The 27,944-nt window shown below is 38.3% G+C and overlaps 4 protein-coding genes across 6 annotated transcripts in view; 3 read left to right on the forward strand and 1 right to left on the reverse strand.

The window, feature by feature from the left end:
* The first annotated feature begins 212 nt into the window (after window positions 1–212).
* On the forward strand, window positions 213–13,498 carry Ndufb6 (NADH:ubiquinone oxidoreductase subunit B6). Its single transcript, XM_003470823.5, has 4 exons — window positions 213–506; window positions 3,698–3,790; window positions 9,361–9,405; window positions 13,322–13,498. The coding sequence occupies exons 1-4, from the start codon at window positions 327–329 to the stop codon at window positions 13,388–13,390; spliced, it is 387 nt and encodes a 128-aa protein (XP_003470871.1). The 5' UTR covers window positions 213–326; the 3' UTR covers window positions 13,391–13,498.
* An 836-nt stretch (window positions 13,499–14,334) lies between these two features.
* Window positions 14,335–15,279, reverse strand: Smim27 (small integral membrane protein 27). Its single transcript, XM_063226803.1, has 2 exons — window positions 14,825–15,279; window positions 14,335–14,542 (listed from the first exon to the last, which is right to left on the reverse strand). Exons 1-2 carry the CDS (start codon window positions 14,867–14,869, stop codon window positions 14,420–14,422), a joined length of 168 nt encoding a protein of 55 aa, XP_063082873.1. The 5' UTR covers window positions 14,870–15,279; the 3' UTR covers window positions 14,335–14,419.
* Window positions 14,715–24,028, forward strand: Topors (TOP1 binding arginine/serine rich protein, E3 ubiquitin ligase). 3 transcript variants are annotated; one of them, XM_003470669.4, is made up of 3 exons: window positions 14,715–14,870; window positions 16,584–16,781; window positions 20,537–24,028. In XM_003470669.4, exons 1-3 carry the CDS (start codon window positions 14,868–14,870, stop codon window positions 23,462–23,464), a joined length of 3,129 nt encoding a protein of 1,042 aa, XP_003470717.2. In that variant the 5' UTR covers window positions 14,715–14,867; the 3' UTR covers window positions 23,465–24,028. The 3 variants fall into 3 exon arrangements, with proteins under 3 accessions (XP_003470717.2, XP_063082829.1, XP_063082833.1); XM_063226763.1 differs by lacking the exon at window positions 14,715–14,870 and adding an exon at window positions 17,146–17,357 and having other exon boundaries at window positions 16,640–16,781; XM_063226759.1 differs by lacking the exon at window positions 16,584–16,781 and having other exon boundaries at window positions 14,735–14,870.
* The window catches only part of Rigi (RNA sensor RIG-I), a 65,969-nt gene continuing 52,762 nt past the window's right edge, over window positions 14,738–27,944 (forward strand). The window contains exon 1 of the mRNA XM_063226782.1: window positions 14,738–14,870. The gene's annotated coding sequence lies outside the window, so the exon portion shown is untranslated. The remainder of the gene's footprint in view (window positions 14,871–27,944) is intronic.

Below are 27,944 nucleotides of genomic sequence, written 5' to 3' on the forward strand. Positions count from 1 at the left end.
CCACATGTGGCGTTCTAGACTGGATTTTTAGGGATTGCTTTTTATAAATTTAATCTTGCTTGTCCCTACCCTCCTCTTCCCATTACTAAGGGATCACCAACCCACCCTCCTTTTGTATACTAGGCCAAAATAAGACGCAGGTGGAGAGCTCTGCGCATGCTTGAATCCGCTTGCTCCTCTAGGCGCTCAGCGACGCTACGGAGGCGGACTCAGGATGTGACGTCATGACGCGCGCGGCTCCCAGGCGTCCTCTAAAGGTCGCTTTGCGGAGTGGGAGCGCTCCTAAGTGAGGTTCGAGTAATTTTCCTCCTGCAGTCAGCGGCTAGATGACCGGGTACACGCCAGATGAAAAACTGCGGCTGCAGCAGCTGCGGGAGTTGAGAAGACGATGGCTGAAGGACCAGGAGCTGAGTGCTCGGGAGCCAGTGCTCCCCCCCAGGAGGATGTGGCCTCTGGAGCAGTTCTGGAATACATTTTTGCAGGACAGGGCCCCTTGGAAGCAGATGGTGAGTGAGGGAGCGTCCCCGTCTCGGTACACACTTTTCTGTGGCGCCTTGCCAGGCCACTGGGCGTCAGCCCATGACAGGGACTGACATTCTGAGCCCGCAAGTCTCCGGAGTTGCCGAGAGAGAATCAGATTCAAAAGTACTTAGGTTTAGTGAGGACACTGTCTTGTCCTGAGAGTCCTGTTGTGGAATCAGAAGTCCAGAAGTACGTCTGGCTTTGAAGAACTATGCTCAATTCCTGTCAACTGAAGTGAGACTGGGGCGAATCTTGCGTTTTATAGAATGCTGCACGTGTGGTGTAGAAATCTTCCCAGAACAACAGCCAAGGATCCAGTAGAATTAAACTTCTGTGATTTCAGTATTTGGGGACCGTAGCCTTGCTTTTAAGGTTGAAGTTATACACTGTACCCATTCACCAGAGGACCCCTGGCTGGTAATACAGCCCGTGTTATGGAATAAAAAGTCAAGGTATTGTTGTACGCTTAGGGAGTCGTATTCTAAACTGCCACTGTTTACTTTTAAGTTATTCTGTAAGATGACATTTTGATAGACCGAATCACTCACTTGAAGTTTTTATTTTCAGCATGCTGGATGTATCTCTGAAGTCTGTTAATCACAACAGTTATGAAGGTGAACACTAGCAGAATTGCTTTCTGTTACCCACAACAGTGGCTAATAAAAATAACAGTAATTCTAATAAGGTGCATTGGGTGCGCATTATGTATGTGCAACATTCTGTTGAGGATTTTACATTTATTATTTTCATTTTACTCCTGTATAGTATAAAATGATTTAAGCCTCATTTTAAACCTGCGAAGACAGGCCTACAACAAATTCAATGAATTACTCATGGACACAGAGGTACAAATTGAAGTTCATGTTGAAAAGCACACTTATCTAGTTTTATTGTGCTACAGAGTCCAGTACATGAGAATTGGTGTAAATTTTTCTGAGAGATTTATAGTGGTAAGATTGAACTCTTTAATTAAAGCCTATCACAATATATCCCTGATACTTCCTGTTGATTTTGACAGTCACTGGTTGAAAGTTGAAATCTCACTCATTGGCCAGTAATTTAAGAGTAAATATTATTTGTTGAATTTCATCTTACCTTACTTTGATTTTTCTTCTGTAATTACATCTGTAGTAATATTTAGACTCTAGTTTGACTTTTCCCTGGCAGAATAGGTGTGTTTAAGTCAAATTAGCTGCCATGAAGTTACACTTTAGTATCTCCTTTGTCTCTTGAGTCCTCGCTCGAGCTCTCCCTCTCTCCATCTTTCCTCTCTCCGTCTGTCTGTCTCTCTCTCTTTTTTTTTTTAGATTCATGGCAGTCCTCCTGCTTCAACTTCCCCAGTGCTGGGATTATAGGCATATGTCACCACACCCAGCTTGTCTTTCTCTTACAAATAGTATGTCAGAATGAGTTTGGAACACCCCTAACTCAGTATGTAAAACATTGTTTTTGAAGCATTGGCACACTTAATGTCAGCTAACTTATAACTACCATATTTCTCCCAAAATAAGACCTAGGTGGGAAATAAGCCCTAACATGATATTTTTAGGCTGCTTGTAATATAAAGCACTACCTTAAGATTCAACCATTTTCCTGCAAATGACAAATTTCATTCTTTATGATTTTGTTTTACTTTGAGACACTATCTCACTACGTAGCTCAGGGTGGCCTTGAACTCACTATGTAGTCCAGCGTGAGACTGAACTCCTGGCAGTCCATTTGCCGAAACCTCCCAAGTGCTGGGACTATAGGCACGTGCTACCACACTTGGCAGTTCTTTATGATTTAGTAATATTCCATTATGTACTGTACCACATTTTCTTTATTCATGTGTTTTGGGTACCTTGGTTTCTTATCTTGACTATTGTGCACGGCACATTGTCTTCAACGTAGGTATCCAGTATCTCTACAGTATGCTGACTTTAATGCTTTTGGTATACACCGAGGAGTGGTACAACTGGGTAGCTCTATAACTTTATTGAGGATGGGTAACTTTGTGTTTAGGTTTTTGAGGACTGTCCATATTGATTTCCTAGTTGCTATGCTAATTTACATTCCTAATAGCAGTGTAGAAGGGTTCCTCGTTCCCAATCCTGATGGTATTTACTATTTTTTGTACTCTAATCATAACCTTTACGATTGGGGTGAAATTGAGTTTCACTATAGTTTTAAGTTGGACTTCCTTAATGATTAAAGATGTTGAGTGTTTTTCATACATTTATTAGCCATTTGTACTTCTTTTGAAAAGTGACTTCAATTAATTTGCCACTTATTGGTTGAGATCTTTGATTTTTTGTGTTTTTGAATTTTAAAATATTAAAATATCTGTCAAAACACAGCTAGAAAATATTTTTCTCCCATTATATGGGCTGTCTGTTCTTAGTTATTTCTATTACTGTGCAGAAATATTTTAATTTGATATATTCCTAATTGTCAATTTTTGCTATTATGTATTGAGATATTGGGGTGATATTCAGGAAGTCTTTATCTGTGCCTACAGCTTCAAATGCTTCCCTTAGGTTCTCTTTTAGTAATTTAAAAGTTTATATATAGGTCTTCGATCTATTTTGAGTTAATTTTTGTACAGGGTGAGGGACAGGGATCTAGTTTCAAATCTTAACAGTCTGTACTGTATTTTCTCTGGTGTATATTTTTGGTGCTTTTGTCCAGAATCAGCTGACTATAATTACATGGGTTTGTTTCTGTGTCTTTTATTCTGTTTTATTGGTCTACATGTCTTATTTTGATGCCAGGACTATGCTGTTTTATTACTATGGTTTTGTGGTTTAGTTTGAAATCAAACAATACCTTTGCTTTTGTTACTTTTGGTTAGGTTTTTTTGCGGGGGAGCTATTCTGGGGTTTTTGTGTTTCCCTGTGAATTTTTAGGAGCCATGTTTTACCTTTGACAAGTTTACAGTATTGATACATACTTTCAGAAATCTTTGTGGAAAACAAAAAGTCTAATGTGCCATACCAAAATGTTACTTGTCTTAGGCCTTATTTACCCTGGGCTGTATGTACAGTATCATGTGACAGACCCTCCATTTTACTAAGTAGTATGGGGTGAGGTCATCTACAGACTATAGAAAGGTAAATTCTTTTTAGAAATTTGGAAAATAATCATGATAAACATAAAAAACGATATCTTTATTTTGTGTGTGTTTTTCCCTCAGATATATAAGGTGTACTGGCGCAGTATCTTTGCTGTTACTCATGTACTCATACCAGCCTGGATTGTTCACTATTATGTCAAGTATCATATGGCTGTAAGTATGTTTTAATTATATTTTCAGAATTTATTTTTACATTATGCAAATTAATTTCTGATGTGGGCATGCCATATTTGTGTAAAAAACCTGCACTTAATAACTTACTGCTGACTTGGAAGCACTTTGAGTCCTCTTAGTTAAAAGGTTTAAAGAAACAATATTTTAAAAACTACTCTTTATATTAGTTCACAATTTGAAATGCTTTTCCTAGTAGAAGTAATATTTAAATGGTGAGAATGTAAATGAGCTAATAATACTAGTGTAAACACAGGATCTTGAATAAAAGGGGAAAATATACCAACTTTTGTCTTTTTTTTTTTTATCGTAAGTATGGTATAAAATTCAAATAGATAAGTGGCATCTATGCTGTCATTTTGTTTCTCTTTTCTTTGTTTTTATCGAGTTTTTCATAATTTTCTTTCTTTAGAATCCTGGATGTACAAAAATGAATTTTTCACGGAAAGATCTTACAGTAGCTGATTCAGTAGAGCTAACTGCCATATTTTAAAGACCAGGGCTAGCAAAGTCTGAGGTGTGATGCTGAATCCCACAATGAGGAGGGCATATGCATATTTGTAGAATGGTATAGAAGAGGAAGTGGTGGGGCTGCCCTGTGTAGACTGTTGTACACAGAGCTACAAGTGCATTCTTACTCTCAATGAGCGATGTGGATGATAGATCCTGATTGGACTGCCAGGGAGGAAGGTGAACAATCCTTAGGTACTTCTTTATTTTCTAACTCAACAGTATTTTCCAAACTCAGTTTAACTTTTCCTGCCCCAGACCTGGAATCAGGCATTTCTCCAAAAGGGAGGAGTAGCATTGGCAGCAGCCTGCTATAAGACACTGGAATCTGAGCAGAGGGAGTAGGACATCTGGAGAAAGGTGCTATGGGACAGTATTGGAGGTGGCAACCCAGAGTAAGATGTAAGACCCTAAATGGCTGAGGTTATACAGATTGGGGTATGGTGGTATTGACAGGAGATCTGTTATGTATAGAGGGTGATTGATTCAAATGAGTACATACGTTGATAACAGTATCCAAGATTTTCACTCTTTGAAATGGGAGCTACATATATGAAAAAGAAAAAAAAAAAAAAAAACAACCCTTGTGCTGGAATGGAATTGGAAGTATTGGTGTGAATTCATGGCTTTTACTCTGTGTTCATAGACAGATACAGAAATATAGATACAAAGGGGTTTATATGTGTGGGCTTGTATATATGTATTCTCTATCTTTATCCACTGAGAAGCCCTGAAGAAGCAGTGCTCCACATTTCTCCACCAAAAGGATGAAGAGGTCCTTGGAAATGGGTGGTTCCAAGGCTGCATTGGGAAAAGTACAAAACGAAGAGCTTAGAACATATTGTTGAACTACAAAGTAAAGGGATGAACAAAGAATAATATGAATATAAAAAAAGACATAGAATAAGGTTGAAAGGACTCTCATAGTGACAATATGAACATTAAAATAAATAATGGCAGTCAAGACCTTAATAGTGTCACTAATGGGAGAAACTTAAATTATGTGCTACTTGAAAAGATACAATAAGAATAAAACAATATTAATTTTGTGATATCCCTGCCAAAATACATAAGCTGAATTCAGTTATGAGGAAACAAACCCAAACTGAGGGACTGTTCTACATAACTGTTGGCTTGTTACTGTCAAAAATGTCAAGGTCATGAAAGTTAAATGATGTCCGAATTATTCCAGATTGAAGAATACTGACGAGATGTGCCATCTATCTATAATTCTTGAGGGTTGGGGATATACGTCAGTAGAGTGTTTGCCTAGTGTGTGTAAGGCCAAGGTTCCATCCTCAACACTGCCTCCCACCAAGCATTTTGCTAATACAGTTCTTAAATAGTGGACTTCATTACAAGAACAGGCAGGATTTTCAAGATCCTATTCAGTCAGTGGAGAGCAAGTTACGTAAATGGTGTTCAAACAATTACTGAGAGGGTTGGTAAAATGAAAGTATTCATTAGGCCAGATAGAGGTAGTAATGTGTCAGTGTTTACCTACTGCTCTTGGTGGTTATAATTATTTTAAGAATATTGTTCCAGTAGGATAGACATAATAGTTATCCAGTCAGCAATTTACTATAAAGCAATTCAAGAAAAAAATCTTTTTATTATTCTTACAAAACTTTGTTTACAATTACTTCAAAATAAAAGCTAAGAATTGCCCAACAAGTTTTAGATAATTCAGTTGATGTTCTTTGTTAGCTTGTTGAAGGGAACATGAAATAAATAATCAAAATTGTTTGGAGATCTCAGAAAATTACTTCTAAATATTGATTAGTTCTTTGCTGACTGATAGGCTCTTTAAAATTCTGATTTCTGACATCATCTTAGTTCTCTGCTTAGTTCTTAAGAGATTATGTCCCTTGATCGTAAGAATGGGGTGCCTAGTATATCATTTTCCTTTACTGGTACAGAAAAAGATACAAAAATAAATTTCTGACTTCAAGAATGTATATAATATTGGATGACAGGTATGAACTACTATAGAAAAAAATTACAAAAGTAAATTTCTTGACTTCAAGGAACGTGTATAATGTCAGATAACAGATACGACTTGAGTAAAAATATGCCAGAGAAATGTTACTCCGGTTAGGAGAGCTATGGAGTAAATAGTGAACATAGCCATATGTGCCCAAGAATGAAGTGATGAATAGAGTGGAAGGCTCTGTTGACTCAGTAGACTGGGACCAGTTTGTGGAACGTCCTGAACACTAGGCAGAAGAGGTTGAGCTGTACATGATAGGCAGTAAGCAGCTTTCTTAAATGAGAGTGAATTGATGAATGTGAGGAAAACTGTAGAAAAACATTTATATCTAGGTGAACTAAAGGGAGCAAAGTCAGATACCAGGCAGATTAGCCTTTTGCGGTGTAGTAATGTTAATCAGTTAGTCTGATTAGGGTGAAGACAGCAGGGAAGAAGAAGAAAAGCCAAAAGACACTTTTGAAGCTGGGGATGGTGGTGCATCTCTGATCCCAGCACTCAAGGCTGAGGTAGGATTGCTAGTTCTAGGCCAGCTTGGACTACACATTGAGCCTGTCTCAAACAAAACAAAACCCAACAGCAACAAAACAAAACAGCAACAAAAAACAAAGGGAGAAGAAACACCAGAAGTTAACAGATTACATGCTAAAATCCTATCATTACTAGGACACAGTAGATTAATACCTCTAAGGGTCAGATAATGGCTTACATATCTGTTGGGCTTAAAAATTTTTATGTTCACCAGTGCCAAAGGTCATTTCATATTGTTACACAGCTGTTATTTTTTCAGTAGTTTAGCATGTAATCCCTAGAGAACAAAAATATTACTTCCTGTCAGGGTCTTTTGTAACACCCAGGAGTGCGTTTTCTGTTCGTAAAGAATTGGGTAAAATTTTTATAGGGTGAATTTCTGATTCTAAGAAGCAAAATTTTTTGAACTTAAAATTACAAGTCCAAACCAATTATCCATTTTAATTAGAATCCTAAACCTAATCTCTTAAGACTCTCTACTAGTAACAGTAACTTAAACATTATAAACACTATGTCAGTGTTTTCAGAATTTTCAAATGTTAATATTTTTCTATTTATATACTGGGTTAAACTTGCTTTACAATTGATATTTCACTGAAATTTTCTAGGATTCAAGAGATAACATACATTCCATGAGAGGCAGATTTACAAGCTGCAGCTGACAGGGCATTAGTAGGGTTACTTATCTCAGGGATTCACACTTTCAGGTGTATCTTTAGTCATAGTTGAGATCCCAAGGCCACTCACTGACACTCTTTTTCTATCTTTTTTTATTTGGGTAGGTGGGGTAGGCCCCTTTAATAACATTAGAGCCAAATATAGTTCCACTAACTCCTTTGATGCCTAATTCAATTATAGTCTCTCTGAAAACATTTGAAAGTCTTCTCCCCCTTCCCTTTCTTGGGATTTAAAAGGGAGCACTGAATTATATCTGTAGTTCTTCTTTAATGTTTTGAGATAAGATTTCAATAAGTGTTCTGGCCATGAGCTTTGGATACTCCTGCTTCAGTTTCTAGAGTAACTGGGATTACAGGTAGATGCCACCACACCTAGCCTGACCAGTTCTTAAATAAAAACACTTTATATCCTCATTGTAAAGTCCTAATTGTATTGAGTTTTTCCTCATATTCCAGTTCCCTGTGTCTTACATTCATGTCTTATAGCATGCCATGTTTTATATCATACCAATGTTTTAAATATTTGTATGTGGGAAATCGTATATCTGTCTATCTAGACATCCGTCCATTTGCTTTAAAAGTACATTTATTCAACAAATTTATTTTGACCTTTCCGCATGCATGCCTTTTTTTTTTTTTTTTTTTAATCGATACTGGGGAGCGAACTCATGACTGCACATTTGCAAGGCAGGTGTTTATGCTGCTGAGCTAAATCCCCAGCCCCGTGTACTACACACAGAGAAACAACAACAAAGGAGACTGTATCTCTGCCTTCCTGTGGTATTTACAATAGTTTTTATGTAAACAGGTATGTAACATAAGAAAGTGGTTGTATCTCTAGAAAAAAAAATTAAGCAGGGTTAAAAGATAAGAGAATGATTTGGCCCAGCATGGTGGTGCACACCTGTAATTCTAGCACTTGGAAGAGTGAGGGAGGAGGATCACTGCAAGTTTGAGTCCAGCCTGGGCTACAAAATGAGCTCAAGGCCAGCCTGAACTGCAGAGTGAGACCTTATCTCAAAAAAGCAAAAAAAAAAAAAAAAGAGAGAGAAAGAATGACAAGGGTTTTTACTTAGACTTGAGGAATTAAAAATTGAAATAAATTAAATGAGATTTTAGGTCAAGCAGATATCTGGAAGACCATTTCTGATAAAGGAATCAATAAATACAAAGAAAAAAACTGTAAATACAAAGGCACAGAACCAGCTTGAGTGAACTAACAGCTTGGGGAACAGCTGTAGCTATAGTACAGTGAGTGAAGGAGAGAGTGGTAGAGTATCAGACACGATGCCAAGGGCTAGCTTTTGTAGGGTCTTACAGATCAGAGCAAGGACTTTTGCATTTTTCTCTAATAATTATGAAATTTTGAGCAGAAAAGTACACCCCTTACAAGGATTACCCTAGTCTACCTTCATTATGGAGGTCACCAATGGAAGCAGGGAGGCAAGCAGTACTTGCTATTGCAGCTGCTCAAGTGAAAAAGTGATAAAGGATTGGGCAAGGGTGATTGTCCTAGAGGTGGGGAAAAGCACTTGGAGACAGGGTACAGTATTAGTGTGGATTCAACAGGATCTGCTGAGGAGTTGATGATTTTGGTCTTTGAAATGAGGGAAATAAAAGACAGGGAACATGAGAAGCAGTTTGGAGCTGGGAGAAGGTAAATGTTAGACCTAGCTGGGTTTTAGATGCCTGTTAATAGTCAAGTAGAGATACTGAATAAATAGTTGGGTGCATGAGTCTGGAATTATGTGTAAGTTTGGGCCTTAAATTAAAATTTGGGATGTGATCTACTTATTTTCAGAAGAAACTCTAAAATCATAATTGACACAGAATTATCTGTATTGCAGAAAAAACCATATGCCATCGTTGAAAGGAAGCCCCGAATATTCCCAGTAAGTTAACTCATTTTTCTTTTTTCATTATACTGACCCAATTGATCATTAGTCTAAAATGTTCCTTCTTAAATGTTAGCTGAGGTGCCTGTTTTTGTGTTGTTTAAAAAAAGTAAAAGGAAGAAATAGTTTGAGATAGCAATTAGTTGAAAATGGGAAATGGAAACATTAATTTTGAACTTTTTTTATGACCTTGACTATCCTAAAGTGAGCGGACAGTAGCAACAGTTTTTCCCTAGTGCTGACTCATGTTGAGTGATGTATGTAGGCTCTGAACTTGAGCAGACACCTGAGCATGGTGATAGCAGCTTTCTCTGTGATTTCTCTCATTGTGTAGCTTTGTGCCTCGTTTTCATGGTTTGACCTGAAGTTTTTCATCTGAAGACAAAACCCATTAATGTATTTAAAATTTTATGCTGTGAATATTAGGCGCTAATACTAATTGAAAATTCTTTCAGCATTAAGACTGTTAAGTGGTCAGTTGGCAGTTTTATTAGCTGTTGTGGATATTATTGTTTAGTACAGTAAAATACTCATTATGGTTTATTTCTAAGCACAGATAATCAGTAAACAACCATAAGTATAAATTCTAAACTATAAAAACTCCCCAGGGTGTGGTGGTTTATACCTCCAATCCTAGCACTTGGGAAGCTGAGGCAAAGCAGGATAGTGAGTTTGATGCTAAACTAGATTATATAGAGGGAGATAGTATTAATGGTATCCAAACAAAACTAGCCAAACTCAGGGTTAACTTTTACTTTAATCAAATGATACATGTCACAATAATCCATTATTTGTTACAGTAAGAATGTTAGAGAGAACTATTGAAATTGGCTAACCATCTCAATTGTAATTTTGCTTTAGGAAATAAATAGGATTTTTCTTTTATTATTTCCTTGTGTATAATTGATACGTGTCAGGACCTAGATGGTCTCACAATAGGAAATTCTCTTGCTGATTTTGTTAGCTGGGTGATTGACATTTACTCATTCTAGTTATGTTTACTTAGTTTTTATGTATTTTGCCATTTTTGTTCAAACAAAAAGGAGGGCACTCTCTAGAAGAACACATTTGTGCTTCTATAGAATTTCTGCTTTTTTTTTTTTTAAATCTTCCTGTTCTTTTCTCTTTCTATGCCATTGAGCCTGTTGAGAATTTCTCCTTGTAAGAAACTAAAGAATGTCTACTTGGATACCTGTTTTACAACAGGATAAGCAGTAGAAACCTCATAATCTTTTTTTTTTTGGTGTGTGTGTGTGTCTTTTTGAGACAGAGTTTCAGGCTGGCCTTGGCCTCACTTTGTAACCCAGGCTGGTCTGAAACTCACAGTGATCCTTCTGCCTTAGCTTTCTGAGTGCTGGGATTATAGGACTGTGCCACCACACCCGGCTTTTCAAACAATTTTTTTTGGTTTGCTTTTTTTGGTATTGGGGATTGAACTCAACTACCTCATGCTTACTAGGCAAGTGCTTGAACCACTGAGCTAAATCCCGCTTGAGCCCCAAGAACCACACAAATCTTAACAAAACTTTTTTTTTTGACATCACAAGTGAATCAGGCTATATTTTATAGTCTTCTATAGCTATCACTCTAGAGTGAGACAGTCTAGATTGCGTTGGGAGGAAGAAAAGGCTAAATATTTCTGGATGATTTTAAAGTATAAAGATGATTTGAGTATCTTACATTACTTCTGACATCCTATTGGCCAGAACTCATTCTCACTATCCTAAATATTCATGGGTTCTTTCCTAGTTTTTGAGATTCCCGTGCATGAAATCTTTGCCACAGTCCATCCTTCTAGGCACCAGTAGCTTTTTGCTTCCTTCTTCTTACACATAGAACACTCAGTCTGTCCCCTAGAGAAAAAAGATCCTAAAGACCATTTCATAACTGTAGTCAGCCCCCAATCCAAGCTCTCCAGGTGATGCACAGTAGTGTCTGTCACATTCAAATATGACTTCTCTTGATTTGAAGACCAGTGAACTAGGAAGACAAAACATTTAATTGTAGCCTCTCCCACCCCCATACCCATGGTTCAGTGGTAGGATGTGGGAAACAGAGCAGTCACTTTTTCTTGACAATTTTGAGGTCTTAATAGTCAAATATTGTAAAGACTCATGTGTAGAAAATTACTTGAATGGGCGCTGATCTTATTTCCTGGAAGGAACACCTCTATCCATTGTTTTTCCTGGTCCCTCGCTCTGTCCAGGATGTTTTTAGACCACAGCTAAATGGTATTGGTAAGTAGTCCTTAAGAGTTGTACAACCTGCAAATTCTGCCTCCTGCTCATAGGTTCAGTCCCACAAGTAATTGTAATTTCAAACACTCACAGGCTTTTATAATCTGAATGTTGGATTTCCTTGACCACAGATTTCCCTTAACATTTAGCAAGCAAAGAAAAATAAGCACCTAATCATTTACTTCTAGTCATTTGACTCTGGGAAAGTTCCCTCATTTTTTTTTGGCCTCATATGTCTTCCTGTGGCAGCTATGTAGAGGACATCTGAAACAATTTAGTTTAAGAGCTACCTTCATTTTGATCTTTACCATAGAACTAAGTCTTTCTGCTTACTTTTATTGGACTGTGTTGCTAAAAAGCTCATATTATGACTTATTGTTAGGAATTTGAAAGCCATCTGATTTTTCAATACTACTAAGCCCTGAATTTTTAGATTCTCACATTTCTTCTCTCCAATCAGTCACTTGTCAGAGTTACTGTTTCTTCAAGTACATTACCAAACTAGCCAGTAAGATCCAAGCATATAACTTTTTTCTGAAAAGTTACTTCTAGAAACTTTAACTTCATTAGGCATTCAGCTTCCCATTATGGGAGACATTTTGCTAAGTAGTTTCCACTGCCTTATTTGCCTGTGCCTTTGCCACTGGACTACTAGGCCAGTGCCATGTAGCTTACCTTTTATAACAATAGTAATAGTCCCATTTTAAGGCCTTTTTTGTGTTAGAATAATGCTCCAGTAATAACTGTCAGTTTAGTGGCTTACCACAAAATGTTTAGTGGGCTTAAATATAGAACTATTTCTTCATCAGATAACAGTCCTAAGTAGTACCAGCTCATGAAGTGGCAGGGGAAGGGCTGGGAGTTGAACAAATTCTACTCTAAGTAGTCATTCAGGGATTGGCAGGATGATTGAATATCTGTTAAAACACACAGCTAAAACTGAAGTTATCTGATTTGCTTAATGTTATACAGCTTGTCAGGGGAGGTTCTAGGAGTCTCATTATTTGATTCTGGCTTCAAAACCCATCCCCACGGTGACCACACTGTACCTAGGTTTAAAGTCACGTGGACCAGCTGCCAGCCAAAAATTCATTATTTCCTACATGTAAACCCAGTGGAAAATCAGTGGTTCACACTGAATTGCTGAGAATACATTACTTCCTTATAATGAATTGAGCCCTTGCAACTTCTTTCTAGGGCTTCTATTTCTTGGATCATGCAAAAAGATTATCCTTTCAACACCTGAAAAACACAACTCTTTTGGTTATTGTGTTTGAGTGAAACTTCTTATTTTTTTCCTCAGTACTTTAAAATTGTGAATACTGCTTATCTTTAGACGGGTTCTGCTTTGCCTGGGTCCTCTTTAAAGTGAAGTGAATGCCAAGCCTGGTGTGGTAGTACATATATGTAAGCCCAGCACCTAGAAGGCTGAAACAGGAGGATTGCCACAAGTTTGAGGCCAGCCTGGAGCACATAGTGAGTTCAAGGCCAGCCTAAACTGCACAGAGTGCAGTTTGTTTCCTGTCTGAAAAGAAAAAAAGGAGGTGAGGGTTAGGTGACAATGTGAGAGCTTAACTACCTTTTCTATTTAGGGTCTGGCCAACATGAAGTACAGGTGAACTACCTACCTATGTAAATTTAAGGTTTTTGTACTAAATCCTTCTTTGTTTTCTTAGGGTGATACAATTTTGGAGACTGGAGAAGTAATTCCACCAATGAAAGAATTTCCTGATCAACATCATTGAAGATTATTTTAAAATGTCAAAGGCTTTTAAGCCATGTTTTTTTTTTCTTCTTATATTAACTGAGTAGGTTTCCTGGAAAAGTAACTAATAAAGTTTACTCTAAGAAAAGTGTTTTCATATTTCTTCCCAAACATTGTACAACTTTGGACTTTTTGAATTTGATAATAGGTATAAACAGAAGTGCTCAACTAATTATATAAGCAACCACATTTCCTGACCATTCCTGACTTGAAAATAGGATGTATTAGTTACATGATAATTTTTTTCTAACAGAATGATATTTTGTTGTGAGGGTATGCAATAGAATGAAATATTGCAAAAAACACAACACACATAAGAACAAATTGGCCTTTTTACAAAAGTCTTTTTGAAATATTCTTAAAGTATTTTAGAAACCAGATTGAAAAGCTTAACGTTGTGTGTGTGTGTGTGTCTTTTTGAGACAGTCTCACTATGCAGTTCAGGCTGGCCTTGAACCTCCAATGATCTACTTGTTTCACCCTTCCTAGTGCTAGGATTACAAGCATGCACCATCACGCCCTGCTAAAAGTTTGACTTTTTATCTATGATGTGATGCTCACAAGTTGTTAGATCTATCTAAAAAAGTTGTGTGATGATTAATTTTGATCTTCAACTTGATGAGTTTGAGAGATGCTTAGTTAAATGCGCACGGGGTATCATGAAAGTGTGACCCTGGGGACTGTGTCTATGTTTCTGTCTAGGTCTTCCCTTATTGTTTCCCAGATGTCATGAATTTAGCAGTTTTCTGCACCAGGCCTTTTACACCTGAAAGTTTTCTGCCTTTGAGCCTCTTAACCATGGGTTGAAACCTCTGAAACCCTGGATCAAAAGAAACTTTTTTCTCTCTTCAGTTACATAAGGCAGGTATTTTTGTCCCATCAACAGCCAGCCCGTTTGCAGTACGATAAAGGAATATACAAAACTAAATTTGGGAATTCTGTATTACAAATTTTACGTATACAAAGTACATAAACATGAGGGAACTGTATTTGGTGAAAAACCTAGAAGTTACAAATTTTCATTCATCCTGAAGATTTTGTCTGGGTATTTCTTCCTTAGCTGTCGCTGTGCAACTACTGTTGAAGCGTAGATGACGTATCCCCAGGAGAGTAAAACGACTGCTAGCAGCAACTTGGGGGGAAAAAAAGAATGTGCGTGGTAATTGCTCCCTGCTCCCACTAGGTTATTATAAATTTTTGCTAAAGCAGAAATTTCGGAAACCCAGGGAGAGGAGACCCAGGAGCCTTTACGTAAGAAGCGGAAGACACGGTCTTCCAGGAAGAGGCGGAGTCCGGGTGAGAGACTGAACCGTTTGGTTCTAGAATGGGTTTTGGAGTTTCTAGGCGGTGAAGAATAGGAGGCCCGCAGTACACGGGACTTGGCACTGTGGAGCACCCGAGGTCGGGAACCTACCGCTGAATAAATCCAGTCCAGAGTACGGCGGCTCACAGGCTTCATGGTAAGGAGGCGACAGTCGGCGGCAACGGGCGAAAGCTGCAGGCTCTAGAGTAACCTCTCGGGCGCTGGTTTCCCCGCGGCAGCAGCCATGTTTCAGCCGGGCACGGCCGCTCTCCCACTCGCCTTCGGGACGCTTCCCATTGTCTCAACTGTGCTCTTCCGCCCGGAGTTGGAGGCGTGGTCATGTGACCCCGGTCCTAGCCCGCCTTTCAGGGAAGATATAGAGGGATTGAGAAAATAGGGTTAAATTTACTTTTTTGCCGCCAAAGAAAGCTAGACGTGGCCCTCCAACTTTTAAATTGCCACTTGAAGTGCAGTACTAATGCAGTATAATGTGCTGTCGTGTGCTTTTAACAGTTTGAAAAGTCCACATCTTAACACTTGTGCTAAAGACTGCAAGAATTAACAATTGCTTCGCATTTGTTACCACAATACTGTATGGACCTTTACACTTTGCTCTTTAATTTAAACAAGAATACCATTTTATACTGCTGACGAATCATAGTTGGAATCGTTAATCGAGTTGCTTCAACAAGTTCTTGACTGTAGTTTCGTTGATATATACAGTAAATGATATTTCTAAGAAGAGCTACCTAGTGCCCATTAGCGGCATAATACGTTAGCCAATCAGCAAGCGTTTATTGTTATTAGGACTGCAACATGTTTGAGATATTAAGCCCAAAATAGGGTAGTTTGGCATGCCAGTTTACCAAATTGGGCGGCTTGGGGATTTTTCCTTTGAGCCATCTGTGGTAGAGCTTGACCGTGGACTGCTGTTGGCTCAGATGTTCTTTTTGTGTACTTTTTGGTATCGGTTTAGCACAGTTTTAATCAAAACTTTGAGGAATGGGATGGTAAAAAAAGCAGACTATTTTTTGCTTGTTTTTTGTTGTTTTGAGACAGGGTCTTCTATACAGTTCAGGCTGGCCTCGACCTTGTGGTGATTCTCCTGCCTCAGCTTTTCGAGTGCCGGAATTGCACAATGTGTGCCTGGCTTGAAAAGCAGTCTTTGGGGATTAAAAGGTTACCAGGCTAAGAGTTCAGGCCCTGATGATTTTCACTGGAATAGATCTCTCTCTGAAGACTGTAGGATAGTAATTGGGCTCTGGATTTGGGTTCCATTTGAATTCCAGTGTTAATTCCTAGCTGTGTAACAGGAGGTGCAGGAAATAATTGTTAATTTCTAGTTTGGTGAGAGGTTTTAACACTGTGGTCCTTTTTTTGTATTTTATGGTAAGTGGGGAACGGACGTTAAACTTGTGTCCTGTAGCCCAAGCGCTTTAGAAGAGCTAGGATTAAAGCTAGGCCTAGTGTGCAAACCTGTAACTGCACTCTGGGAGGCTGAGGGAGGAGGGTCTCAAATTCAAGCCTACCTCGGGCACCTTAGCGAAACTCTGTCTCAAAAAAATGCAAAGGGCCGGGTTAGCTCAGTACGAAGGCCCCAGGTTCTATCCCCAATACTGGCAAACAAAACAAATCCAAACCTTCCAAAAATCAGGAACTTTGCTCCCCACCCGGGCGCGGCCAGGGAAGGGCCAAGCCTCGGCCTAAAGCACTGCGCCCCGCCCCCAGCGCGGCGCCTCCCCACTGCGCATGCCAGGTGGGGAGAGGTTGTGGGTTGTGTTTTGACGCGCGCGAGGCTGGCGGCGGGGGGAGGGTGCTGTTTTCTGCCCTGCCCCCAACCGCCCCTGGTGATGTGCGTTTTCCGTCACAGGGGTCCCAACCGCCGCCGCCGGGGTCCCCGCTGTCTCGCGAGGAGGGGGACGCGCCCTCGCCCTCTCCGGTTGCTGGGGGTAGGCGGAGGAGTCGCCGGGTCCGCCTTCGCGGCTGCTGCCGTCACCGACCGAGCTTCCCGGGCCGCGGGGAGCTTTCCTCCAGCGCCTCGGCCGGGCCTGCGCCGGCGTCTTCCGAGGTGAGCCGGGTCGGGAACAATGGGCGCGGGGGTCGGGGGACCTGGCGAGCTGGCGCGCCCGCCCGAGCGGGACGGAGACCCGGGCTGCCGCCACGGGGTGGGGGTGCCTCCGGCCCACCTGTGGAGCGGCGCTCGGCAGTCAGGGAGGCCTTTCCAGGCTGCGCTCCCTGGGCGCGAACGGAGCCGCGGACTGGACAGAGCTTGGGCTTTGGGAGAATGAAAACGGCCACCGAGTCCGGATCGACGCATCTGCATGGGTTGGGAGTGTGACCTTGGCGAGGTCCTCAACCCCGCGCGCCCGCCTGTAAAATGGGAATGACATTGTGTCCGTTCGTGGGAGTTATATAATGCACATGGTCCTTAGATCCTGGCTGGCTCAGTTCTCAGCCGAAGCAAGCAGTTGTATAAACTCATTCTGGGCCAGGCCTGTCTGCCTGTGACTTAAACGACTATCCAGTTGGAGCACCTTTCCTCGTGGACAGCCGAGGCCAGAATTGCAGTGCTCAGACAAAGCTCATTGTGACTTACGAGAAAATTAAGTAGAATTTTTGGCTGGTAGTTTCCAGGTTACTTAAGGTAAGAAACAACTATTCAGAAGTTAAGCTAACAGTGATGTGTTTCTGTTTTGGAGGGTTTTATGTTTCTAGTCTATGAAATGCGAAGATTTACATTCAGTCATAATTAGTGGCTTCAGAGGGAAGTTTTTATTGCTGAAATTGAAATTGAATTTGGTAAAATCTAGTCAGTCTGTCTTAGTTCTTTTTTCATTGCTGAGATAAATACTGATCACCCGAAATTAAAGAAGGAAAAACAATTTTGTGTTCTTAGTGTATACCAAACACAGTGCTGAATATTTAGGTACTTAGAATATATTCCTTCACACAACCACATGTTAAAACGGGAATTGTTACTTAGTCGGTTTAAACATTGAGAACATTTAAAGTCTCAAGAAATAACTCCATGTCACACAGTTGAAGAGGTGATGGAAAGCTGGATGTAGTGGCACATACTTATAGTCCCAGCACTTGGGGGACTGAGGCAGCAGGATTGCCTCAAGGCCGGCCTTGGCTTCATAGTGAGTACAAGGCCAGTCTAAATTACAAGTGAGACCCTGTCTCAAAAACAATAAAAAGTGGTGAGTCTGATATTGGCACTGCATTATAATTATCACTCAGAAATAATCCACAAATGATTGTATTTTATACCAAATAATAAATTAAGAAATGCCATAGAAGATTACTTTTAGGAGATGTGGTTTTATAAAAAATGTACTTCAGCATTTGTACTATTAGGCAGTTTTTCAAATGTCAGATCTATAGTCTTCTTTAGATTTCATCCTCCCAATTCTCCATTTTCCCCAGATGTGTATACCTGTTGATTATCTGAAATTCTCTCAAATAATGAGACCTTGTTAAAACTAACAGATTTGAGAAAGGAAAGGTTTGATTTAATCAGGTAATTATACAGATGACAAATTTTATTTGGATTTGGGAGGGTGTGTTTAGAAAGTGGTGTCAGAAAGAACCGAATAATTTTCTCCTTTGTGGAAAGTTAATCTGTGTTCCTAATTCCTAGCTTGCCAGGGTAGGGAACTCTTTACACAAATTGCTTTTAGTATCTGAAGCCCTAACTGTGCTTACCATCAGATTTGTCTTTGCAACCTAATGCAGATTCTCTCCTGCAGGTCTTCACATTTTAATATGCTTCTCACCACCCCTGTTTTGTGGCTTAACTTGTGTTTTGTTTTTTTTTTAACAACTTTGTCGAGATAAAACTATATTCTGCCTGTAAAATTTACCTCTTTGAGCAGGTTGTGGTGGCACACATATGTAATCCCAGCAATCTTGATGCGTAGGCAGGGAAGTCACCATTAGTTCGAGACCAGCCAGGGCTACATAGCAAGACCCTGCCTCAAAAACAAAAAACCGTACATCTTTGAAGTAGTGTAAATTATTTTGGTACTGGGGATCAAACTCATAACCAAGCAGGCACTTAAGCCACTGAGCTAAATCCACACGTCATTGGTTTTTAATATATTTACATAGTTGCAGAATTACTACCATAGTCTAATTGTAAAAATTTTCATAATCCCAGAAACCTCATTGTCAGTGCCACTGTACTGCCCAACTTCATAAATTTGCCTATTGCTATATTTCACATAAGTGCTATACAATATGTGGTCTTTGTCACTATTTTTTTTCATTTGGTGGAATATAAAGATATGTCCATGTTATGATGTAAATGTATTCATTACTTTTTATTGCTGGACAGTCCATTTTATGTGTAAGCCACTTTGAGCCATCCTCAGTTAATGGAGATTTCAGTTTCCACTTTTGAGCTATTATGACTAACTCTGTGAAATGTGAAATTTACATGCAAGGGTTTTTTTGGACATTTTCATTTTTCATGGGTAAATGTGTGGAATTGCTAGATTATACAGTAATTTTACCTTATTTGTATTTAACCAACAATTTTAGTATTTAGTGATTAAATAAAGCTAAGGAATGCTTGGAAATGTATCAGTAATTAACGATATAGTATAGTAATAGTACTACAATATAATATAGTGATAATAATAGTTGTAATAATAGGCTTACCTTTACTCTTCAGTTACTATGAACCAGGCACTGTTAGAATTCTTTTGCATTTATTTAATCTTCACTAAACGATGTTGGGGGTTTTTGTGAATCATGGAAAACCATAGAATTGATTTAAGCATATAAAGTGAATGAATCAGTAGTGTTAGAAGGGTATGTAGGTATGAAAGATACAACTGTACATAGAAATATCATTGGCTAAAGACTGTGGTGTTTGCCTTTTATTTCCCTTTTCTCCCAGAGAGAAATAGGAATGGAAGATAAGGGACATTTAAAAACATTTGGGATAATCAGTTTAAAAATTGTTAAATGTGGGGCTGGGGATTTAGCTCAGCAGCATAAGCGCCTGCTTTTTTTTTTTTTTTTTGTCTTTTTCGTTTTTATTGGTACCAGGGATCGAACTCACGATTCCCTGCTTGCAAGGCAGGCACTTATGCCGCTGAGCTAAATCCCCAGCCCTAAGCGCCTGTTTTGTAAGCAGGCAGTCGTGAATTCGATCTCCGGTACCAATAAAAAAGAAAAAGACCAAAAAAAAAAAATTTGTTAAATGTGAGTGGTGAATATATAAGTACTTGTCTTTTTTTGTCCTTTTTTGTGTATACTAAATACTTCTCAACTAAATTGTTTTTTAAGAATAGTAGAATGTAGGGGCTGGAGGTTTAGCTCAGCGGCATAAGCACCTGCCTTGCAAGCAGGCAGTCATGAGTTCAATCCCCGGTACCAATAAAAAGGAAAAAGACAAAAAAAAAAAAAAAAAAAAAAAAAAAGAATAGTAGAATGTTACATTTGAGACCTCATTTTAGTATGGATGCACCATTTTATGTATATAGTATATATACAGTATAAGCACCATTTTAATGCCTTTTGACATCTTTATGAACTTATGAGGTTCATCTTTATGAACCTGTTATCACTAACCTACAGATAAAATTCAAGACAGACAGTAACACTGATAGTGCAAAATGGAATTCAACTCTTATTACCATTTATGCTTTTATAAGTACTGTGTTACTATGATACTTTGTCTCTTTATATTATAATAAAAACGAATCACTCAAATATTTTCACCAATGTTCCAAGGTCTTGATTTGCAATTTGTTCAGATTTTTTAGTCGTCATTCTTGTCAGGTTACTGATATATTTCTTTCCCTTTTACAGATAATGGCATCAGCCGCTAAGGAATTTAAAATGGACAACTTTTCACCTAAAGCTGGCACTAGCAAATTGCAACAGACAGTACCAGCTGATGCATCTCCTGATTCTAAGTGTCCTATATGCTTGGATAGATTTGATAATGTGTCTTACTTAGATCGCTGCTTACATAAGTTCTGTTTTCGCTGTGTACAGGAGTGGTCAAAAAACAAAGCTGAATGTCCACTGTGTAAACAGCCCTTTGACTCTATTTTCCACTCTGTGAGGGCAGAAGATGACTTCAAGGAGTATGTCCTAAGGCCTCAATATAATAGTTCTGATACCCCGAATGCACGACGATTTCGCTACCGAACAACTATGACAAGAGAACGTAGTGCTTCTCTGCATTCAGCTAGCAGTAGTACTTTGAGTAGAAGAACTACTACTCCTCCAGATAGTGGAGTTGTATTTGAGAGGTTAGGTAGATCTAGAGATGAATTTCCTCAATTTATGAGACAGATTGCAATGATGCGACAGCATACTACAGGTGAGAGATCTTTGCGGAAAATTCAGGAACAAGATATTATTAATTTTAGACGAACTCTGTATCGTGCTGGTGCTCGAGTTAGAAATATTGAAGATGGTGGCCGCTACAGGGATATTTCAGCTGAATTTTTCCGTAGAAATCCAGCTTGTCTTCACAGACTCGTCCCTTGGTTAAAACGTGAACTTACAGTCCTTTTTGGAGCTCATGGGTCTTTAGTCAATATTGTCCAGCATATCATCATGAGTAATGTTACTCGCTATGACTTGGAGAGTCAAGCATTTGTGTCTGACTTAAGACCATTTTTACTTAATCGAACTGATCATTTTATACATGAATTTGTCAGTTTTGCTCGGTCTCCTTTTAATATGGCAGCTTTTGACCAGCATGCTAATTATGATTGCCCTGCTCCATATGAAGAAGGCAGCCATTCTGATTCTTCAGTAATAACAATATCTCCAGATGAGACTGAAACCCAAGAGCTGGATATTAATGTAGCCACTGTTAGTCAGGCACCGTGGGATGATGAAACTCCAGGACCATCTTACTCAAGCTCAGAGCAGGTACATGTTGCCATGTCTTCCCTTTTAAATACTTCTGACAGTTCTGATGAAGAAGTTGTCACAGGAAGAACCCCATCTCGATTACAAGATGTACAAACCAATGAGGACTTAAATAACGACAGTGATTCTTCAGATAATTGTGTCATTGTTGGGTTTGTTAAACCACTAGCTGAGAGGACCCCAGAACTTGTTGAACTCTCATCAGATTCTGAGGAGCTAGGCTCTTACGGAAAAATGGAGACAGTGAAGATGCAAGAACAAGAGCAATCTTACAGTTCTGTTGATAGTGATATTAGTAGAGGTTCAACTCCACACTCTGTCCTTGGAAAGGATGAGCAAATGAATAAAAGTCATTGTGAATCTAGTACAAGAATCAAATCAAAGAAGGAAGAGAAACGTTTGTCAGCTACCAGAGATCTGAGCTCATCTATGAGAGGAGACAGAGTCTATTCCCCATATAACCATAGACACAGAAAGAGGGGAAGATCTAGAAGTTCAGATTCACGTTCCCAGAGTAGAAATGGGCATGATCGGAGGAATCACCGAAAGCACCATGGAAAGAAAAGAATGAAAAGTAAACGGTCCAGAAGTAGGGAGAGCAGCAGACCTAGAGGGAGAAGAGATAAAAGGAGATCAAGAACTAGAGAGAGCAGTTGGTCACGAAGAAGCCAAACACTTTCTCTAAGTAGTGAAAGCACAAGCAGATCAAGGTCTCGGAGCAGTGATCACAGCAAAAGAAGATCACAGAGCAGAAATAGAGATCGTTACTACTTAAGGAATAATTATGGTAGCAGATATAAGTGGGAGTATACCTATTACAGTAGAAACAAAGATAGGGATGGCTATGAATCGTCTTATAGGAGGAGGACTCTGTCCAGAGCCCATTTTTCTAGACAGTCTTTAAGTCCTGAATTTAGAGTTCAGTCTTTTTCTGAAAGAATAAATGCTAGGAAAAAGAATAATCACAGTGAAAGGAAATATTACTACTATGAAAGACATAGATCAAGAAGCCTATCTAGTAACAGGTCAAGGACAGCATCTACAGGACCTGATCGGGTGAGAAATGAAAAGCCTGGGGGAAAGCGAAAATATAAAACACGGCATTTGGAAGGTGCTAACGAAGTGGCTCAACCATCTCGGGAATTTGCTTCTAAAGTAAAGGATAGTCATTACCAAAAATCTTCATCAAAATTTGATGGAAGCTACAAAAATGAGAGTGACAGCTTTTCAGACAGCCGATCATCAGACAGAGAGACAAAGCACAAAAGAAGAAAAAAGAGGACCCGGAGTCTAAGCGTGGAAATAGTTTATGAAGGAAAAGCTACTGATACAACTAAACATCATAAAAAGAAGAAGAAAAAACACAAAAAGAAGCATAAGAAGCACCATGAAGATAATACACATTCCCCAGTTGTTATTACCATTGATAGTGATAGTGATAAGGATTCAGAGATAAAGGCAGATTTGGAATGTGATAATAGGGGTCCTCAAGACTCTATGCAAAATGAATTTTTGGCTTCCTCCTTAGGACTGTCTGAAACTAAAGATGTAGTTACAATCGAAGATGAATTTGGTATCCTGGACAAGGAGTGTGGCACAACCACACTTACTAACAATTTGAATAATGCCAGCAAAATTGTGGGTAGTATTCCACCTCAGGCAGCTTCAGTTGAACAAACTCTTGATGTAAGAGAAGAGTGCATCTATGCCTCTGATTTGGAGAACCAGCCCGTTAATGTGTCTATTCAGACTGAGCCATCAAACCATTTGCCCTCTCCACGGACATTATTGTCAGTGACTCTTGATAGAGACTGTGGTATGTCTAAAAACTGCCAAAGCATCTCATAGGAATTCAGATGGTATAAGACAAAAAAATAAACTGTCACCAACTACAGTATATTTAAAGATGACTTTTGTTGAAAACTTTTCCCCCTTAAGATATTGTGTTTTTTTTTTTCTCATTTGTGAAAATCATTATTTGTTCAAAGCATATGTATGTTCTGCTCTCAGAAATATGCACTTTTGAAAGTGAAGAAAGTGATATTGCTAGCAGTTTATTTAAAACTTGGGGTTTTTTAAAAATAAAAATTATAAATTTTAGAAGTTCATAAAGCCATATGTATTGACATATTTTTAAGGTAGTCAATGAGTATTTTTGAATTTTTTTTGAGAGTTATTCTGGAAATATGTTAAAAGCTAAAAGAGTCCCTTTGAACAGTATTTTTCTTCTAAAAGATTTGTATGACTCAAAACCATTTCTTCAGGCTAAATCGAGACATTTTAATCTGCATAGTTTAAAGACTTTCAGCCAGAAGAAAAATTTAGTATTTCCTTTATATACTTGTTTATCTGGTCTGCCAGTAAGACAAATGTGTATTCAACAACAGAAAAATAAAATACCTTTAAAAAAGATTTAGAAAATTTCCTATGCAATATTGTTCTTAAAAAAAGTTTTATAGTATTAGAGCCAAAACCTTGAAAATAGGTCATCAGCATTTACACATACTTCACAGTTCCCGTGCTTATTTCAATTTTTATGTCTGATTTTGAGGAATATCTCATTTGCTTCCTATCTTCAGCAAAACAGTTTTGGAGTATTTCACTTGCTAAAAAGGAAAAGCTGTTGCCAGACTTTAAATTGTGTGTTCTTTCACACAAAGTGGCTGTTTATTTTTATCCTGTTTTACAGAAGATAAAATTACTCTACATTAGCCTGATAACAGGACTGCTAGTGAATAACAGAGATTGAATTGCATCTGAAGTCAGCCTTCAGTTTTCTTGGTTGCCATTTTTATTCATTCTTCAATTGGAATGCCTGCTGTGTGATTGGTCTGTATTAGGGTTTTAGTAGTAGAGCGCTTCCTGCTCTCATATGACATACAGATTGTTGAAGATAGATAAAGTATTTAGGCAAACATAACTTTACTGTATTCTCTGAAGAGAAAGTATAATTATTAAGAGTACATAATGGGAACCACAAACTGTTAGATTCTGAAGAGTATGATTTCTGAGTAAGAAAATATAATGACAATCTCAGGTGGAAATAACGGCTCAGTTGAAATCCAGAAAACAAGTTGATATTAAGATAGTAATTAGGGTTAAGAAAATATGTGCAATGATCCTAAGGCAGACGGGAGTGTAGTACATATGAAGAAGGCAGAATTAGTCAAACTGTGGGAACAAGACTTGTAGACTGTTTAAATTTATCTTAATGGCAGTAGAAAACCGACAAGAATTTAAAACTGATGTTCACAAGTTTTAGTAAGCTCAAATATTTAATAGTGGCAGGACTATAGTTTGAAAATTTAAAAATTTTCAAATACTTTCATTTAGCCCAAAATGCCTGTCTTTGATTACTTCTCCTGTAGTCCCTTCATCCAATCACCAAATCTTTGCTATTTGGGGGGCATGTACCACTGACTCAGTAACATTCTCACCTGTACTGCTTAAGACCTTCATGTGGTGTTGCTCCACATTTCTCTCCCCCATCTTTTCTTCCTTTCTTGACAGTCTCACTCTAGTGCAAGTTGACCTTAAACTTGTTTATGTAGACCAGGTGGACCTCAAACAGCAATCCTGCCTTAGCCTCTTGAGTGCTGGGATTACAGGAATGTACTATGAAGCCTACCTCTTCCATCTTGAGGCAACATTCAAAAGCTCTTAAACAGTTTTTGTTCCTGGATCTTTCAGAGCTTCCCATTATTAGGGTATTAATAGCAGACTAAAAAAAATGCAAGATAATTTTTATAAATCTCCACCCAATCAAACTATGGTCTATTTTAAGTGTTTCTCCCACCTTCATATTTGGCCACAATAGGCTTCTTCAGACATTTGGAAATGGTATTTCTTACTGCATCAGAGCCTTCACTTGTGGTAATTTTGTTTTGCTGGGAATTGAACACTGTCTGCCTAAACTGTTAAAAGTGTGCTTCCTATACCCATTTCCCATTAATCATCGCTTTTGAACCATCCTAGGGTCCAAAGAGCCCATCTGACTTGGTAATAGAAAGTAATTTCCATCCCTGAAAGTTCTGTGACAAACTATTGGTATACCCTTTCATTGTTACATCTTTAAAATCATCAGTCTGTACTATAAACTGTTAGTCTAATAGTCTTTTTTTTTTTTTTTTTTTTTGGTCTTTTTGCTTTTTATCAGTACTGGGGATCGAACTCACGACTGCGTGCTTGCAAGGCAGGCGCTTATGCCGCTGAGCTAAATCCCCAGCCCCTGTCTAATAGTCTTTTAACTTGTCTGTCTGAATTAAGTGTCCATGATTTTATTTCAGGTGGTAAGTTTGTGTGTGCTTGTAACTGGTGATTTGCTTTTAATTTTGCAATCAAAATCTTTTACCAGTGCTCATAAATGATCTCCAGGTTTACAACCTGACTTGGTACTATGTTTCTTAGTATAAATTACTTGATTCTTAGCTTTATAGGTTAGCTTGCCCACGGACCAATAGCCAATTCAATTTGTAGTAATAGTGGGCATTGTGTACAAAGGTGCAGGAGACTTACCTGACAACTTGCCCATGCTGGGATTCACAGTCATTAGGAATAATTGCAGTAGTGCATCTCTGGACTTGGAAGATTTTTAGGAAGCATCTTGGGTTGCTGGAACCCAAATTTGATTTGGTATGAGCTGTTGCCAGCACTAAACCTCCCTACCAAGAGAGGCAAGGAATGAGAAGTAGAGGGAGATGAGTTGTGTTCTCAATATGAACCACAAGATTTACAGTATAGATTTATTTCTAATTTTGAGCTCATATCTAGATACAATTAAATGTTAAATGATTAAATTCCTATGATAATTTAGTTACTATGAGGCTAAGCATGCCATTGCGCACACCTTTAGGAATACTTGGAAAGCTAAATCATAATCACAAGCTTGCTTCTCAGCATGAAATGAAGAGTATCAGCTGTATGTTCTCAAACTAACTTCACTCCAAAAGGTACAGCTTTATGAATGGGATGGGATAGGATACTTAGCCTAGCGACTTGATTCTTCTAAAGAAAATGGCTTTTATGATTACTACGTGTTTGCTCTTGTGATTTTTTGTTTGCTTTTTGCTGACTGTAGATTCTCATTCTGATATTACAAGCAATCTTATAGACCTTTAAAGGTAGTTTTATTATTTTGGGGCTTTAATTTGTTCTGAAATTACTATACATTTACAAAAAATGTTGACATTGTCACATTTTACTTAGAGTATATTGATCAGTGTGGGCAGTATTTTTCTTAGGCATTTAAGTTACATGTACAGTAGCACTTTATCCCTTAGTATTTGAGCATGAACTTTAAAAGAACAAGGATCTTCACAATAGTATGATCAACAAGGATATCTAATATTGATAAGCTAATGTATAGTTTATGAGTATTACTCCTCACGTCTTTTGTACCAGTTGCTCCCTTCACCCCATAAGATATAGCCCATGAAAGAACTTTGTTATTTTTAAAGTCTCCCTTAATATGGAACTGTTCTTCAGCTTTTATTTTTTCATGATATAGACACTTTTGTAGATACTCAATTTCTGATTACAGTTACATTTACATTGTGGATTTGGGGCTAGAATACTACACAGTGTCATAAATTTCAAGTATCATATCTCTAGGCTTCTGTCCATTTGCACCTTAGTGATATCAGTGACACCAAAATTTGGTCACTTGTTTGGCTTGTCCAGTTTCTCCACTATCTCATCACTGTATACCTCTGTAGCCAGTATTTGGGGAAACAATTGTAAATCATGTAAATATCCTGTTCTTCATAAGCCCTTTACTAAATTTAACATCTGCTAATGGTTCTTGCCTGCTTCTATTTTTACCTTGCTTGTATAATTGGAATTTTCTAACTCTAATTACTTTCATATTTACTAGGTGGCAGTTTTCTGTAAGGAGAAGTTTTCACTTTTTGTTTTATTAGTTTGGACCCATAGATTTGTATTTTATTCACTGGCATGTATTATTCAGTGAGTTACAAGAATTTATTTTGCTGCTCAAATTTTTCCAAAGTTAGCCAGTGAGAACATCTGTATGCTCACGCTCTCTCTCTCTCTTTCTGTTTTAATAGAAAAAAGAAAAATCCAGAAACACAAACAAAACAGCAACAACAAAGAACAACTATAGCTATACATGTTTTCAAAACAAGATGATAGGAATTCCACAATGATGGTTATATTGTGTATTATCTTCCAAATAGGTGCTAAGGTTACCAAATTCACCATTGCCTGCATATGTAAGGCTGGTACCTTTACTGCTAGAAAGGTATAGTTTTTTGTTTTTTGGTTTTTTTTGTCTTTTTCCTTTTTATCGGTACCAGGGATCAAACTCAAG

Source organism: Cavia porcellus, unplaced genomic scaffold (assembly GCF_034190915.1).
Source record: "Cavia porcellus strain 051 isolate PalLab524CR breed Dunkin Hartley unplaced genomic scaffold, mCavPor4.1 scaffold_1, whole genome shotgun sequence".
Classification (NCBI taxonomy): Eukaryota; Metazoa; Chordata; class Mammalia; order Rodentia; family Caviidae; genus Cavia; species Cavia porcellus.

Excerpts from the sequence above, each read along its gene's own strand:
- Ndufb6 (XM_003470823.5), top strand. The coding sequence starts at position 327 with ATGACCGGGTACACGCCAGATGAAAAACTGCGGCTGCAGCAGCTGCGG. Across the intron at positions 507-3,697 it reads GGGCCCCTTGGAAGCAGATG|ATATATAAGGTGTACTGGCG; the intron begins GTGAGTGAGGGA and ends TTTTTCCCTCAG. Across the intron at positions 3,791-9,360 it reads ATGTCAAGTATCATATGGCT|AAAAAACCATATGCCATCGT; the intron begins GTAAGTATGTTT and ends TCTGTATTGCAG.
- Topors (XM_003470669.4), top strand. Across the intron at positions 16,782-20,536 it reads CTGCGCCGGCGTCTTCCGAG|ATAATGGCATCAGCCGCTAA; the intron begins GTGAGCCGGGTC and ends TCCCTTTTACAG.
- Smim27 (XM_063226803.1), bottom strand. The coding sequence starts at position 14,869 with ATGAAGCCTGTGAGCCGCCGTACTCTGGACTGGATTTATTCAGCG. Across the intron at positions 14,543-14,824 it reads TGGACTGGATTTATTCAGCG|TTGCTGCTAGCAGTCGTTTT; the intron begins GTAGGTTCCCGA and ends TTTCCCCCCAAG.